Raw genomic sequence first — 18,447 nt, 5'->3', positions numbered from 1 at the left:
GGCTGGATGCTATCTACCAACACCATGTAAATATAACAAACACGTTTTATGGTTGCATCTCTATAATATGTTTAAATTTCCTCAGTATTATCATTTTTTTCAAGATATAAAGATTAATATATTATGTTTTTTACTATTAATTAAAAAAAAACTTAACTTGACCATGTTCCAAATTTGAATTACTGACACTTGCGTAACAACTTGCGTCAATATTGATATCAGTTCCGTCCTCGGTTCCGTCCATTCTCTCAATAAACTCATTTTTGAATTGTATATTAAATGTCGATAATGAGGTTTCTTTCATAATTATACTGAGAATTTTTCTTCTCTTTTTTTAATAATTCTCTCAATAAACTCATTTTTAATTGTATATTAAATGTCGATAATGAGGTTTCTTTCAATTATACTGAGAATTTTTCTTCTTTTAATAATGTTTTGAGAGTTTGACAATGACTACGTATTTTGACAATGACTAATCCGATTCAGTCGATCGCCGATCGGCTTGAAACACTTTTTGCTCGATTCCGTATCTATTGCAATTTTTCTAATACCCCCCATATTTAATTTAATTAGTGTAATATTTGATAATATAATATTCTTATTATTCATTGATTGCAATATGAATGAAAATAGTGATTTGTTTTAATCACAGTTCTAATAATTTAAACTTGAAAATATGGGGTTCCCAGAAAAGTAGGTGGTTCCCAGCCTCTACAAATAGAATTTCCAGAAATTAATGCTTTTAAACCTACACTTTTTTCTCTACTTTACTGCTATGAATTTACCAGACGCAGAAAATTTAGAATTATTACATTTATACTTTTAAAATTTTTGTTTATGGAGTCTGTCCAAACTCAACTCGCCAGATTAGAGACCTCATATTATTTATATTTTTAGAATAAAACTAGTAGAAACAATCTTTTAAAGAATGCTTATTTTCATTTTTTTGTCTGAATTTCTTAATATTCTAAATGAGCATCTTTTTTTTGCTCACAGTGCAAATTTTTAAATTGCCGCCCACATATCTGTATGTAATAAAAAATAAGTTAAAATAATTTTACAACAAAATAGAAAAAAGTTAATGATAAATACACACATACCCTAGTTTAAACACGGCGTCAAATTACCTTAGAAATGACAGTCGTCGGAATCGATCGTCGTGTCAAAAATTGTACCTAAATATTTATATCGATGCTACGATATCGTTGTAGAAGTAACTAATTTTTTTTTTTTTTCGTTGTCGGAATCGATCGTCGTGTCAAAAATTGTACGAGTATCTAAAAAATTTATTTCGATGCTATGATTTCGTTGTAGAAAGTAGCTAAACTTTTTTTCTTTTAAAGTATAAAGATAATAAACGGGGTTCCATCATCACTTAGTAAACACTTACAAAATCTACTAAACGAAATTGATAATGCATTGTAACTTGATTATGCTTATTACCAAAGAAATTTAATTTTTAAAGAAATTTCAGATAAAAAGCTTGCTTTCGATACAGATGCATTTATAAGACAGAATATATCTAATACTAACAATAAGTACCAATATTATTCACTATAGCAGAAATGCACCGTTTTTACTTCTGCACTGTGATCCATTACCGCGTCAAAGGTCCGTTCGTCTAATTCTAATATAAATATTTGAGAATTAAAGCGGCAACGTCGTGGGTCTGGCGAAAACGAATAAACCTCTATTTTTATATAAATGGGACAAATTAAACGGTCCAGCATCAGGGCCTGAAGGCATCAGCTTGAACATTTTTCGTCCGATATACCCGGGTCTGATGGCCTATCTTAAACGTACCAGGGACTGACTCCGTCGATTTTATATTAAATATATGTATACATATATATGTATATATATACAACATATATATATATATATGTATATATATATATATATATATATATATATATATATATATATATATATATATATATATATATATATATATATATATATATATATATATATAATATAATAATATATGTAAGTGTATCTACCAAATCATCAAATTTGTTTTAAATTTCCCGCTTTAGTATAGTCAGAAAGTGCTCTATGGAGAGCGCCAATAATTTTCAAAGTAAAGTTCGTAAATTTGGCAACGTCGATGGAATCTTTTCTCTTTTGAGATGCTTGTCATTTCATCAGAGTACCTAAACCGACGAGTAGCGATAGTCCCGTTTTCAATTTTCTTTGCGGCTGCGCGAAATATGTAGGTTATCTGTTATACGAAGAAGCGAAGTTGCCACTGTTGCCATTTATCAAATATCTCTATATACTTTATTTCAAGTATACCTCAGGCAACGAATCGTTTTTTTAATTATTTATTAGCAGTAAGATATTTTATACATTCAAATTTAGAAATAAGGATAAAACAAAACAAAAAAGATATGTATAAAACTTTATAATTAATTCCACTTCAAATTGTGAGCAGTGTATACATGTTTATAGGACCACTTCATAAGTTGAGCAGTTAAATACGTAGTCTATCTGTCAAACACGTCAAAAGAGAGAGAAAGAAAATTTGGTCCCACCACATCAAAAGAGCCGACGGTTTCTGTCGCTACTCGGCGATCTACGTGCTCTGATTTCATAGCCATTGCTGATACCGTTTTTATTCGATCATACCGTACTTTACCTTTTATAATAAGCAGAATGAAGTAAATCAATTAAGTAGATAAATATACATTTTACAATATGGACTGCGTTAAGATACTTAGCATATACAGTCGACTCTCGATAGTTTAAAACTCAAGGGACCAGGAAAAAAATTCAATATAAAGATAGTTCAAAATAATAGAAGTTCAAATAATCAAGAGGAAATAGGGATAAATTCAAATAAATAAGAGTTTGTTAAAAATTAACGTAGTATTGTCACTAACGTATTGATGCGAACTAACGACAGGTCTGTACAGGAAAACAATACCGACGCAATAACTACATTAATTGACTAAACAAATGGCAAATAGGCAAATACATAATCACGGACTTCAAAATATGGGATTTCTTACTTCAAATTATAAAATGTCGAGTTCAAATTATGGAGAGTAAGGATACGTATATAATTACATATGCTGAAATGACCTAAAAATGTATTCAATTTATAGGTAATATCGAGCAATTTTGCATTTCTATTATTAAACGTGACAACATCGATTTTTTTTGCCCGAATTCCTCTTGCTGTTTTAGACAAGGTTATCTATGGTTTTAGATTCGTTTGTCAATCACGCAGAAAATTCAAGATATTGAGATATAACCCATAGTTATACCACAGATTAGGTATACTATATGTATACAGATAAAAATCTTGCCCCTAATTCGTGGTACGAAAATTGTTTTTTATGACGAGCAAACGAGTAAAATTTCCTGTGCGCAAAAATAAACTCGCGTTTAAACAGCGTAATAACAGGGCCGGTCAGGCGCTGTGCACAACTTTAGAGGCCATAAGTGGGCGTGCTTGTGCGCAAACTAGTAACCTAACTAGTGCGCGACTCCGAAAATTGGAACCACGAAAAACAATGCTTTTGACGATAAGTTTATAATCTGAGGTTATACTTATTTCTACACTTCATTCGAAAAGGATTATCTTTATACTGTGGTTCGCAGTGATCGCATATTTTTTAGAAAATAATGACCCAAATAAATAACTTATTTTTGCATTTTTGTTTTTTATTATTTTTGGTTTTATCAATGTTTACTATTGTTTACTCTATAGTCTGTCCAACGACTCAGGGTGCATCCACACTATCCTAGAAACGGCGTATCGGCGTAACGGCGTAACGACCTTGAATAGATTTCCAGTAATTCTATTGGCTGAAATTTTTGACAGATGAATTTGACAGATAAAATTTCTGACAGATGGATTTTTCAGCCAATAGGATTACTGGAAATCTATTCAAGATCTTTACGCCGATACGCCGCCGCCGCGGCCGTTCCGCTTTTTCTAGGATAGTATGGATGCACCCTCAGGAAAGATTTCGACAGACGACATCCAAAAAATGACAGGAAAATACAATTTACGTGTACATTAACATGACAGACACAATTATCACTGTAATATACCCTCTCTCATTGGACAGATTATGATACTTCTAAATTATGCAAGACGCACGACCCTTAGGAATATATTACGACTGTAAAAATAAAAAAAAACATCTATACTAACCTTAATATTTCAGGAGTATATTTTGTTACCCGTTCCAAAAAGTTGTCTAAAGCATGATTCGTACAACTCAAAATTAGCATAGGCGTGTTATTATACCATAAAGAAGATCTCTTCAAAAGCTGATTTGTAATTTCTATACCCATGAACGTTTTTCCTGTTCCAGGTGGCCCTTGAACAATAGCCAATTCTTGCGATAACACAGCATTTAGGGTAGTATGTTGTGACGGGTTCAATCCGTTAATAAGAACATGCTGTTTTATACCTTTTAGATATTTTGGCATTTTAATATTTGATTCAACTTGAACCAGATAGTTTTCCATTGATATAGTAGAAGAATATACTTTCTGCAATACTGTCAAAACGTTATAATATGGTTCGAAAAATGCATTACACTCTATCATTTTATATTCAATATCGGGTTTACAACATATTTGGTTTAATGTATTAGATTCAAAGTTAATCGATAGTAACTTGTTTCGGAATCCATCGTTGTTTGATACTCTTCCACAAAAAAAATCCTCAAAATTATTTCGCGTAAAAATCACCAAAGAACCCGTCATAAACCGTTTTAACGATTTTTCCGAATCCTCGTCGTCCGACAAAGAAGTAGTAAGTGTTTTTGTTAATTGAATACAAAAAATATATTCATCATTATTTATTCCTCTTCTTATAAATGTTATATTATGGATAACTATGTTATCTAATGTCTTGTTACCGCAAAAATATAATTTTAAATCTTCTCGTAAGGGTTTTATAAAATCTTCTCGAAGAAGGGTAAAATGAGTACTTAAATAATTATCTAAAGTTTCATACTGTCCTTGGATAATATTGGGGTTTAAATTTCCAATTTTGGTCTCTACTAAATCGTCTTTAGTTGGATATACACTTTGGTTTCTAAATGTATTAACACTGTAATTTGAAAATAAATTGGTAGTATTATAGTAAACTTTAGTACTTTGTAAACTACTCAGTGGTTGTAATCTATTATATATTTTATCTTCAGATGAATTAGGAACTTCGTTGTTGGCAACTCTAAACTCACTAATATGCAAAGTTGTAGTGTTACCAGTGGGTTTATTAGATTCGTCATATTTAGAGCCAACTGTAGGATGCTCTAAACTAATCTGTCGTTGTATTCTTTTATGTATCTTAATTTCAACAGAATTGGAAACGTTATATTGGGTAACACCAAATCCAGTTACATCAGAATTTGAGAGTAATGTGATAGTGTTACCAGCAGTTTTATTAGAGTCAACTTTAGTACTTTGTAAACTACTCAGTGGTTGTAATCTATTATATATTTTATCTTCAGATGAATTAGGAACTTCGTTGTTGGCAACTCTAAACTCACTAATATGCAAAGTTGTAGTGTTACCAGTGGATTTATTAGATTCGTCATATTTAGAGCCAGCTGTAGGATGCTCTAAACTACTCTGTCGTATTCTTTTATGTATCTTATTTTCAGCAGAATTGGAAGCGTTATAATGGGTAACACCAAATCCAGTTACATCAGAATTTGAGGGTAATGTGTTAGTGTTACCAGCAGTTTTATTAGAGTCAACTTTAGTACTTTGTAAACTACTCAGTGGTTGTAATCTATTATATATTTTATCTTCAGATGAATTAGGAACTTCGTTGTTGGCAACTCTAAACTCACTAATATGCAAAGTTGTAGTGTTACCAGTGGATTTATTAGATTCGTCATATTTAGAGCCAGCTGTAGGATGCTCTAAACTACTCTGTCGTATTCTTTTATGTATCTTATTTTCAGCAGAATTGGAAACGTTATAATGGGTAACACCAAATCCAGTTACATCAGAATTTGAGGGTAATGTGATAGTGTTACCAGCAGTTTTATTAGAGTCAACTTTAGTCCTTTGTAAACTATTCTGTGGTTGTATTCCTTTATGTATCTTATTTTCAGAAGAATTGGGAACATTATGTATTTTCTTCTTATTAGAACTTGAAACTTTATAATTAGTAGTTGCGAGTTTACTCACAGTATAAATTTTAGACGGAGTGGTAGTATCACCACCAGTTTTATCAGATTTAACATATATAGAGTCGCCATTAGAACGTCGTAAACTGGTTTGTGGTTGTAATCCTTCAGATATATTATTTCCAGAACGTATGAAAACGCCACTGGCAATACTCGCAATACTGACAGTATCAGATTTTTCTTCTTCTTTATTACCAGACGAAACTCGTGCACCACAAAATAACTCAGAAATACATGATCGAACTGAAATCAAAAAAGAAAAATAATAAATAAAATAATTACCTTAACCTTAATACTAAGGTTCAAGAAACTATAGAAAGTGTTTTTACATGAAAATCTCTTTAATATTATTTAATAAAAATAAATTTCTTTAATCTTATTAAAACAGCAAAAAATATGACCTTAATCAAAATTAATAATAACCATTTTAGAATGAAAACCTAAAAGTGACATTAAATTTAACTAGATTTTCATATATTTTTTTAATTTTTCCCTAAAACGGTATGGAAATTTGTTTTAAAGTATAAGCGGAATTAGCAATTCTAAAATAAGAAAAAACTTTTATGAAGAATACATTTCTCTCAAAGAGCTAATAAAAAAGTTGCTAACAAAACTGATTTATTAGCGCAGATAACATAATACTCTGTTATCTGTGACTTCTGTGAGTCTGTGATAAACATCAATCAATCTTAAAAGTGCATTACAATAAATAATATTTTAATATTACTCTCTAGGATCTAGCATAGCAACTACTACTACAATCTCAATGGACCTATATAAACATATATACCGGGTGCGTCTCAAAGTGGCTCACCCTTATAACTTTTTTATTTTTTCAGATAAAAAAACGAGATTTGCTATGTTAGCATATGATATAAATTAGGATTGATTGACGTATTCAATTGTTTTCGGTCACTTCAACTTTTGATTTTTAAATGACACCCTTGGTATTTTTTTACTTTATTCGATAGAAAATGACACTCTGAATCGAATGACATATCATATGACATCAATTTTTGACTATTCGCTCAAAAAGAAATTGTATTTTAAATTTCAATCTAGAGTGTCATGGTTGTGTTAAAAACACTAATTTTTAATCAAGGAGCCTTGGAAAAATAGATTTGGTTGTCTAATGTTTTTAGTGTCTTGTCCTGGCTTGTTAAAAGCTGCCCAAATCGTATTTTTAATCATATCTCAATTTTTTCAAATGGAACGAGGGTGGCTCATTAGCATATTTGGAGAAAGCATTTTTTACGAATAATTTGATACCACACACTTGGTATTTCGAGTCAAATAGTCGTTATGAACCCCATGTTACAATTTAAAATAAACCATATGCGAAAATGTCAAAAGTTGACATATGATATGTCATTCTATTCAGAATGTCATTTTCTATCGAATAAAGTAAAAAAATACCGAGGGTGCCATTTAAAAATCAAAAGTTGTAGTTATTTCCAGTGAAACCGGAAGTGATCGAAAACAATTGTATATGTCAATCAATCCTAATTTATGTCATATACTAATATTCCGAATCTCGTTTTATCTGAAAAAATAAAAAAGTTATAGGGGTGAGCCACTTTTGAGACGCACCCTGTATATAAAGGATATAAGTAGTCATATTGTAGTACTTTGAATTTGCTTCTGCCTTAAATAAAATATTTCATATCATCAATCACTTATCTTCTTATACAACTTAAAAAAAATATATATAATAGGGTATTTTAGGTGATATGATTGTTTATAAAAAACTGATAATATACTGATAATACTACTAATTAAATTAGCTGACAGGCTGACATCTAAAATTAAATAATCAACAAAAAATAATAAAGATTTTATTTATTTTATAAAAACTGTTTTAAGAAATCGAATATTCCTCACCTAGTTCTTTCACAAATGTCTTTTACTTTGTTTTGGTAGCAAAATTTGTATTTTAAATGCAATGCTCGCGACAGCCCTAAAGTGAATCGTCACCTATCCTATAACCCCCTTTAAGTACTTACAGGGTACTTACACACTTTTAAACCACTTAAGTATTCATAAATTTTAAAATACAGGATTTGTGCTATAGATACTTACCAGTTCTGATAAAATTCATTTTGTAGATTTTGTTTTGCAGACATTCCTTCAAATGTATGGTGTAAATCAGAGCAATATTCTATGAGTACTACCTAATATCTTCAACGACTTCATCAAACAAAAATGAATGGCCAAAAAATCACTTTTCACATTCACAGATAACGATAACAAAAACATATATTGATATAAAAGTCAATAGAGGGAATCCCACAGAACAGATGGTGAATTAGAGATGTCCAAAAAATTCGGGTATATTAAAATATCGATATTTAAAAAAAATGGATTTAAATCTGCAACATTTTAGTAATATGCTTGTTTATATTCTACAAGAGGGAAGTAGTTAATTAAGACGTAGTTTACCTGATTAACTACGTGTAGTTTTTCTTCAAAAACTACGTCTTTTCCCGTTCATTAACTACATGAAAACTACGTTAATAAACTACCTATTGATATTATGAATAATTTTGCTTTGTATGAGGAGTCTATATAATATGATGTGAATGGGGTAAAGGTGTGGATCCGGTGGCTGACCTTGAAGCCTATATTTGCTGCATTTGATCATCAATACTACGCAAGCGCACATCGTCGATGTTGCCAAATTGCAGTTTATTTTCGAATTATTTGCAGTTGAAAATTTTTTTTTTGCGTGTTAATCAATAATAATATGAATTCTATAATTAATTTTACAATTTCAGATTTATCTTGATATCCAAAATTAAGGTAAGAAGGATAATGAAGATTGTGAAATGAAAGTATTATGAATATATAAAATTGTAATAATAATAACATTTATTTATATATTTACATTAAATTAAAATTTATCATTTACGGATTTTTTGCTTAATGGTTTTAAACTTATTAGAATTATTTTATTTCTTTCAAGTTATTTAATTTCTAGTTATTTACAGGCAACAATAGTTTTGATTATATGTATTGATGTTTTTGAAGTACTACCATGACGAGTCTTATATAGAACAATACACGCGCGTCAATCGGAAATAGAGGTAACATTTTACCTATAATGTTACTAATATAATATACTTTGATTATAATTAATGTTTGTATCATAATTTCTTAAAAATATCAAGTTAGTGGATTAATAGCAATTTTAGACATATATTTTATCGAAGAGTGTGTTGATAAGACTAAAATAAGCTTTATGTTTTATCTTTTTTTTTAGAAGGGAGATGGTTTGTATCGTAGAATACATTACAGTATTTAATATCGTGTACTTTGATATTCTTTTCTTAATTTACTGTAATTTCTTGTTTCCTATAATGCCAAATCTTGACAATATGGTGAAGGTTGATTTTTGATCTTATTAGTTTTATAAGAATAATAATAATAATAGAAATACAAGACTAAATTAAGACTTAGTTTGTGATTTATATTAAGATCTTTCTTATAATATTTGTTATGTCTTAATCTTAATACTATATTATGCTTGGTCTGGAAAATAAATGTTAAAATATCTTAATTTTGCATATCCTATTCCATCCTTCCATTAGGAAAAATATGGTTTATAAATCATATATGCTAAGAAAATCACATAAATTAGGTGTAAGAATAGAGAAATCTTAATGTAGCAGAAAAATTAATGCAATATATGTATAAGCAGAATTAAACAAGGTCACTGATGTTAATGTTGCTGAATGCTGATTCTACAATTTTAATTACGGAGGCTAAAAGGCCTTTTAAGGCCTCCGTAGTTTTGATGGAATGTTAAAAAAAACTATTATGAACATGACATGGAGCTACCGCATTTAAAAATTAAAAGAAACAAAGAAAAGAAAAAACTTGGACACATCATTTTTAATTTCCCGAATTTTTAATAAAGCACTTTTTAAACGTAGCATAATAATCTAGATAGGAATCTAGAGTTTTATTTCTATATAATTTTATTGACTACAAAATAAGCGTTCACGTGTTGTACGAAATATTAAAATAATAATATAAATAATATACCGCGTACTATGATTGAAAAAAAATAGCGTCAGCGATGACTATGAAATGAAAATTGCTGTCATTTTATATGGGAAATGTCCTTAATCGTCATTTCCCAGCCAACTGAACGCCGTTTTTTCAATCTTATGGTATATATTGACAAAAAACACTGAAAAGCACATATTTGTTTTCTACTGAAAATAATTCCAAAATTACTCACAATCTGGCAACATCAAAGATGTGCGCATGCGTAGTGTCTAAGACTATATGCAGCAAAAACTCGTTTCAAGGTCAGCCACCGGATCCACACCATTACCAAAAAATGTCCCATTAATCAAAAAACATTCAATACCTAATATTAGAATGAATGAGTGGGAGGGGGGTTAATCACTTCGACCTTACAGATCCATTGTGTCCATACCTAATATAGATAAATATATTTTTGGTAAAGGTGTGGATCCGGTGGCTGACCTTGAAGCCCATATTTGCTGCATTTGATCATCGATACTACGCTAGCGCACATCGTCGATGTTGCCAAATTGCAGTTTATTTTCGAATTATTTGCAGTTGAAAAATTTTTTTTAGTGTTAATCAATAATAATACAAATTCTATAATTAATTATATAATTTCAGATTTATCTTGATATCCAAAATTAAGGTAAGAAGGATAATGAAGATTATGAAATGAAAGTATTATGAATATATAAAATTGTAATAATCACAGATGAGATATGGAAGTGGTTGAATAATAATAACATTTATTTATATATTTACATTAAAATTAAAATTATCATTTACGAATTTTTTTTCTAATGGGTTTAAACTTATTAGAATTGTTTTATTTCTTTCAAGTTATTTAATTTCTAGTTATTTACAGACAGGCAACAATAGTTTTGATTATTTGTATTGATGTTTTGAAATACTACCATGACGAGTCTTATAGAACAATACACGTCAATGGGAGATAGAGGTAACATATTTTACCTATAATGTTACTAATATAATATACTTTGATTGTAATGTTTGTATCATAATTTCTTAAAAATATCAAGTTAGTGGATTAATAGCAATTTTAGACATATATTTTATCGAAGAGTGTGTTGATAAGACTAAAATAAGCTTTATGTTTTATCTTTTTCTCTTTAGAAGGGAGATGGTTTGTGCCGTAGAATACATTACAGTATTTAATATCGTGTACTTTGATATTATTTTCTTAATTTACTGTAATTTCTTGTATCCTATAATGCCAAATCTTGACAATATGGTGAAGGTTGCGTTTGAATCTTCTGTTAGTTTCATACCTGTGTTTATACAAGACCAACTTAAGATTAGTTTGTAATTAGTTTGTGATTTATATTAAGATCTTTCTTATAATATTTGTTATGTCTTAATCTTAATACTATATTATGCTTTGTCTGGAACATAAATGTTAAAATATCTTAATTTTGCATATCCTATTCCATCCTTCAATTAGGAAAAATATGGTTTATAAATCATATTATGCTAAGAAAATCACATAAATTAAGTGTAAGAATAGAGAAATCTTAAGGTAGCAGAAAAATTAATGCAATATATGTATAAGCAGAATGACAATCGATGATACTTTTGGCGAGATCAAGCCCTAGATGTCATCACTTGGCCCGAACTTTTCAATATTTAATGGCGGTTACTGGCTAAGAAGGTTGTAATTTATTTTTATATTGAGTAAAACTGATCTTTAAATGATGTAGTTTAAAATTCGAGAAAAAAATCATTTTTTCAAAACAGATTTGTGTTTCTGGAAAGGTTCTATCCTTCTTTAATCTTTCTATAATTAGCGTTAATTTTTGACAAGTTTGATGTCAATTTTTAGTAAATGACGTCTAGAGATTTACATCGCCAAAATTATCATTGATTGTTATTCCCCAGCCGTCCCTGACGCCGTTTTTTTTAATTCGATTTTACCGTATTTAATAACATTATTTATGATTAAAAAATTAAACAATATAACTATAGTTTTTTTACTGTTTATTTAAATAAATGTTTTAGGGTTTACATTCAGCTAATATTTTCAAGGCAAGAAATTAGTTCATTATTTAATTTTAAAACATATACTGTACGATCAAAAAGTTTTATGATCAAGGATTAATTGAGTAACAGTTAAAAATTCTAGTGTAATTTCTCGTAAAAGTTATTTATCTGTCAATATACACAGCAACAGTACGCTTGATTGGAAATCTTTTTGATCATATTGTATTCCTAATATTAGAAACAACTTAAATAATTAAAGAAATGAGATACAAATTAAAACGTTATTGTCATATTTTTAAGCTGCCAAAAAATTACATTTTAATATTTAACATTAAATAAAATTAACTCATTTTTTATTATTAAATATATATAATTATTTAAAGCTCTTTTACCAAATATATTTAACATATACAAAAAAACAATAAACCTATTTTTTACACTTTTATACATTTATTAGATCAGATCAGTGAGTACAATAATTGAAATAACTAAAAAATATGTTCAATACAAGAATTGTAAGGCACATTGAGAATTCTTTTAATAAATACTTCATCATCATCAAAAGCCGTTGTATATGAACGACTATGTTGCCGGTCAGTCCTGTTTTAGAGCATAAAAATTGTTTGACGTTTCCTTGGATTTATCTTTGACCAACAAAATAGTGGCTCATGTGCAAGCACTCTAAGAAGATTGAATTTGTTAATGACACTTTACGAAATCATAAACGTTGTTCAAACTGGAGATTGAATGAATATACATTTTAAAGAAGGGTACATGGAAGTCCACAGCAAAGAGGTAAACACACTGGAACAACGGCCATTCCTTTCTTGGTTTTGGTCTTTGATCCGCTTTCAGCTTCGTACATGTATTTACCTGATCCTTTGGCATATTCACCCTAAACATTTTTTTTCATATTAATTTTAATAAATCAACAAATCAACGGGGAAATACAATTAAATACAATAAAGTCTGTCCAAAGAACCAAGGAATATTTCGACAGACGACATCCAAAAAAAGCTATCACTGTCATGAATCTTCTCGTTGATAGACTATAGACATGAATATATCTTGTAGGTACTTGATGTAGTATCATATATTATTATATAATTTATATAGAATGTTTTATAAGTAAAAGTACATCCACTTTGTGAAGAACAACTTTTACATGTCTGATCTAATAGCCCCCATACACCAGACGACCCGGCCTGCGGTCTTGGTCTCTCACGTACCAAAACTCTCGTATTTGATCAGCCGACTTGGCTTGTGGACTTGGCCTGCTGATTAGATCTTTACCCGATTAAAATTCTCCTTTGGGACAAAATTCCACGTTTTATAGCAGTTTTTATAAAGATAAATGTTTATCGGAATAAAAACTGAAGGTTAGAAAGAAAGAGTGTTACAAGTCTGACGACTTTATAGTTCGTTTTTTTTACCAACGTAATCTCACATCTCACAGATCAAGCTCGCGGACTTGGCCTGTATCAGGCTTGGCCTGCCACAGACTTGGTCTTGCCCAAGGTTACTATATTAATAACTATATTTTAATAACCTCGGGTATGGCCCACAAACGCAAAGATTTCATCCGTAGGCCAAGTCCACAGGCCCAATCCGCAGGCCAAAACTCCTGGTGTAGAGGGAGCTAATTGTGCATTAAAAATACATTTAAAATAATCAAATTGAAGTGTACTTTTTGGTCACCAGTGCTGTGAAACCTTTAATAGACTGAATTGATAAATTGAACAATATAATAAATAATGAAATCTAATTGTATAATGTGTATGGAAGCTATGACAGATAAAATACCCCCATAAAACTTAAAAAACGTAAATAGGACGAAACAACAAAATATGATCTAAGCAATCTCCCCTTCTAAAATGCTTTACCTACATTACTTAGAAAACACCAAAAAATCAAAAGTTTTTACAAAAAAGAAAATTGAAAGTACATAGTCCGGAAAACTGTAAATATTAGGAAAATGTTTCTAATATCCAAATATAGTTTTAGCACATACTATTGACCAAAATTAGCAATATACTACTATGTGATGATGTCCATGTTGCTACAGGTCTTATTATCTAGGTATTGTAGCTGAATTTTTTATTAAACATACCTGTGCTCTCCAGCCACCGCCCCCTTCTTCCTTTTTGGCAAACATTTCGTGTCCTGGCGGATAGTATACAGGAGGCCCACTAACATTTTTAGTAGGTACTTCTTTTTTCTGTAAATCTTCAACTTCGGCGTTTTGTTGTTTCATACTCTCCACAACCCTTTTATGAGCCACTTCTTTTTCGTGGGCATTAAAACCAGCATTTAGGGGACTATTTGGTGGCTAAAAATTAAACAAATAAAGTAGGTTATTGAAATAAAATATCTTCTGGGTCTGATATGTGTATGTGTCTATATGTTGAAATTTTACACAGCGTTTCATATTGAATGTATTACTAGCCATTTTTCATCTTAGAGTGTCATACTCTATACAGAGCGTAGGCTACCTCTCGCATGTACTTGTGATGTGCGTCATTAGTGTTCACAAGTACACAGGACCTACAGTTTATCACCGATTCCAACGGCACTATTTGAGAGGCTGTACAAGGCAAATATACTCAAGGTGGTTTGCCATTGCTTTCCTTGATCCCTCTATTTAGATAAATATTTTTATGTAAATAAATATAGCGACAGTACTGGGTGGGGACCGAACATGGATCGAATACCTCTCGCATATAGTAGTCGCCACACTACTGCTTGAGCCACGACCGGTCACTATCAAGCCATTATGAAGTAAAAACTAAACTAACATTACTAGATATACTCCTAAATGCCACAGGGAGTACTGAACCATTTTAAATAAAACTCGCTCATGATGTTTTTAATGTCAATGCTTAGCTGAATATTTTCGGTTTATTGCGCACATAGGCCTGCTTAACTTTCCAGTTAAACCAATCCGCTCTCTATTAATTATCTTGGCTGTCGACCACAGATTTCTGTAGTACCTAATTGCCCCATGCATATTCTGCCTAGTGATGGGCAAAACTGTTATTTTTAAATAAATGTTTTAATTGTTATTAGAGCTGTTATTATATAACAACTTAAAATAACAGAGGTTTCTGTTATTTTTCGCCTTTATTGATAAACATCTGAAATAGTTTAGATTTCTTGATATTATTATTCCTGATAAGTGATAAATTTGTTTTTTGAATTCCTGATAAGTGATAAATTTTGCAAAACGCAAAATCACTGAATCTCTATGTCACTGTCAATCTCTATGTGCAGTTATTTTAGTATAGTATCAAGTAAAATCAAGAGCTCAAGCAAATATTTTTATTTCAACTTAATTATTGTTGCTTTGTATATAATAGGAACAACATTAAAACAAAAATATATAAAAAATATACAGAAATTCTAAAAAAAATAAACAGAACTTCTAAAAAATAAACAGGAATTCTAAAAAATAAACAGAAATTCTAAAAAATAAACAGAAATTCTAAAAAATAAACGGAAATTCTACAAAATAATCAGGAATTCTAAGAAATAAACGGAAATTCTAAAAAATAATCGGAAATTCAAAAAATAAACAGATATTTTAAAAATAACAACAAACAAATTTATACTTGATTTATTAATTTTATTAATGGTAAATCATCGTCAGATTCGTCAGAGTCAGAATCAATTGATACTGTTTCTGGCAGTTTTTGGTACATTTGAATTGTCCCAGATCCAATCAATATTATCTTTTTTGTTTTTTTCTTTCTGATTGTTGAGTTTTATTTTTTTATAAATATCATGATATATATATCAAGGTATAAATATCATGATATATATATCAATGATATATATCCGATATATATCATTGATATATATCATGCCAACTCTGGCTTAAAGGTGTTAACGCTACAATGATTTGTCGATACGATGATTGAGTCCAGAAACCCCGACTAGTTACATTTTACATTCGTGACGACTAGTTATAAAGTCGAAACGTGCTTTAAAATTTCAAAATTAAAGACAATTGCTTGCCACTTTCAAACAAATACTTGATTATTGTTATTAAAAAAGCCTACTGGTGTAACGTACCTCATTACCAATAGTAGCCATAAGTTCTTCGATTCTTTTTGGGGGTCCATCAGGCCCATCTTCAGTAGGAAACTTTTGGGGCAGCAAAGTTTGACTCTCGTTATTAGGTGGGTAGCCTCCTTTATATCTAAATCAGGAAACATATAGGTATCGTTGTACTATAAAAAGGTAGGTTGCATATACAATAATATACGATTCAAACAAAAACGGCGTCAGAGTTTTGGTTGTCATACGAAATATTAAAAAGTTAGTGTAAACAATTTATTTTTGTAAATGGACATCTGTTTAAAACATTTTTTGACATATACCGTATGATCGAAAAAAAAACGGCGTCCAGTTGGCTTGAAAATGACCATCGCTGACGCCTTTTTTTTCGATCATACGGTATAACTAGAATAAAAACATGAGACATCCTATACATCTATACAATATTTTGAAAATATCTGCCACTATTTTCTGCATATTTTTTTTAATGGAGCACAAATCTTAAATAATCCAGACATGGGGTTTTTACGGAACACTAGGTTACACTGTATTTGTTTCTCAATATTAAAAATCTATTATAATATAAACGGTTAACTTGTCTAATATCTATGTACTTTTTTAATGGTGTTTATAAGTTTATATAACAAATTCTTTTTACCTATTCTCTGTAGTATTGGTAGACTTATAAGAATAGTGAATATTTATTGGCTCCCTTGGTGGTGATTGCTGTCTATTAGGAGGATATCCATTCTGATAATTAGTGGTGTGAGTTTCTTTCAATACATAAGTGTTTTTTGAAGGCGCTGGAGGATTATATACAGGATACCTAAGAAAATACTGTGCAGGAAATTTAAACTCTATTAATTTTTAATGTCCTATGACTTACCCTCTTTCTGACATTGGGGACTGATTTTTATTAACAATGTTTGTTTCTTTGTTAATAATATACTCTCTTGTTGTTTCTCGAGGCTGGCGTGGTGGCTCAGATTTGTTAATAACATTTGTTTCTTTATTTATTATATATTCTCTTGTTTCAGCGGGTGGAGGATATGGATGGTCGATGTTCTTTGTGGTGGTCGATTCATTGTAAATATACGTTTGATTTCGACCTGAATAATGAAATGTCAGCTATAATTGTATGTACTTATATACTCTCTGCCTGAATAGACTAAAGTTCATATTTTTTCATATAGCAACCAATGAAAAGTAAGTAATATTTTTTAGATAATAGGAGTAATACAGAACCGGACTTAGTTCAAATTAATTACAATAATATATAAGTAGTTTTAATTATTTAAAGATATAAAAAATATTTTCCAGATTGGAACAGTATAGTTGTGACCTAAATTGATTATGATATTGAGCGGTTCACTACACAATTTGATTAACTCCAATTTTGAAAAATTTTAAATTTAAGTGTAAAATCACACAGGATATTCACAACTTCATAGGCATAGGAAGGTTTTGGGATGGTTGAAACAATTTTTCTGGGTACGATTAAAACATTAAATAGTAGTGGCTGGTTTATGTTTGATTGCAAAATAAAACACACATTCACCACAATACACCAGAACACTTTTGCACTGCACGCGCATTTCGCCAACCATGTTAGCATCTTTATTCAATTTTAATCATCTGCTCATGATGCTAACATGGTTAGCAAAAGGCGCATCCAGAGCAAAAGGAAAGTGTTTTGGTGTATTATGGTGAATGTGAGTTTTATTTTGCTGTTGTAATACAACTCTGTTTCAACCCCCAATTGTAAATATGTTTGATTGTTGAAATCTTTCCTTTTTGCTTATTTTCAAATTATTTTCGTTAAGCAACTTTATCTTAAACAATGGTGTAAATTTTAACTATTTTTCTTACTTGTTTTACTTATTTTTCTTACTTGTTTTTTTTTCACTTACTTAATGTTTTTTACTTGTCAAAACCTAATTAGAATTTCTTTATGTAAATTAAAATACTGAATACTTACTAATTTGGAATTAAAAAAAATATTTTAACAATTATAATTAACCTTGAATAAAACGTGTTTCAATATATTTTGTATTGTTTGTATGCGTTTCAACTGACACCAATCACTGTATCAACCGCCCCTGGCTTGGACGTTTGAGGCAAATTGTTTTGTTCTTTAAATATTGTATACTTCTCAAAATAGTAACCCAGGAATTAAAATGGTATATAGCCC

At 30.0% G+C, this 18,447-nt stretch overlaps 2 protein-coding genes across 6 annotated transcripts in view; both read right to left on the bottom strand.

Moving 5' to 3' along the window:
* The window catches only part of LOC115877153 (NFX1-type zinc finger-containing protein 1-like), a 38,666-nt gene extending 30,223 nt beyond the window's left edge, over nucleotides 1-8,443 (bottom strand). Inside the window, exons 1-2 of the mRNA XM_030893310.1 lie at nucleotides 8,247-8,443; nucleotides 4,169-6,410 (exon numbers count right to left, since the gene is read on the bottom strand). Coding sequence (XP_030749170.1) covers nucleotides 4,169-6,410; nucleotides 8,247-8,265 — 2,261 coding nt within the window. The 5' untranslated portion in view covers nucleotides 8,266-8,443. The remainder of the gene's footprint in view (nucleotides 1-4,168; nucleotides 6,411-8,246) is intronic.
* Nucleotides 8,444-12,423: 3,980 nt separating this feature from the next.
* LOC115877151 overlaps nucleotides 12,424-18,447 on the bottom strand; it is a 57,322-nt gene continuing 51,298 nt past the window's right edge. For all 5 annotated transcript variants that reach the window (XM_030893304.1, XM_030893305.1, XM_030893307.1 and 2 more), the window contains exons 10-14: nucleotides 17,143-17,365; nucleotides 16,915-17,082; nucleotides 16,272-16,398; nucleotides 14,311-14,529; nucleotides 12,424-13,095 (exon numbers count right to left, since the gene is read on the bottom strand). In XM_030893304.1, the coding sequence (XP_030749164.1) occupies nucleotides 12,961-13,095; nucleotides 14,311-14,529; nucleotides 16,272-16,398; nucleotides 16,915-17,082; nucleotides 17,143-17,365 (872 nt within the window). In that variant the 3' untranslated portion in view covers nucleotides 12,424-12,960. The remainder of the gene's footprint in view (nucleotides 13,096-14,310; nucleotides 14,530-16,271; nucleotides 16,399-16,914; nucleotides 17,083-17,142; nucleotides 17,366-18,447) is intronic.

Source organism: Sitophilus oryzae, unplaced genomic scaffold (genome assembly GCF_002938485.1).
Source record: "Sitophilus oryzae breed Bouriz unplaced genomic scaffold, Soryzae_2.0 scaffold_1442_pilon_pilon, whole genome shotgun sequence".
Lineage (NCBI taxonomy): Eukaryota > Metazoa > Arthropoda > Insecta > Coleoptera > Curculionidae > Sitophilus > Sitophilus oryzae.
Note: the sequence above shows the minus strand (reverse complement) of the source record. Positions and strands in the feature narration are given on the sequence as shown.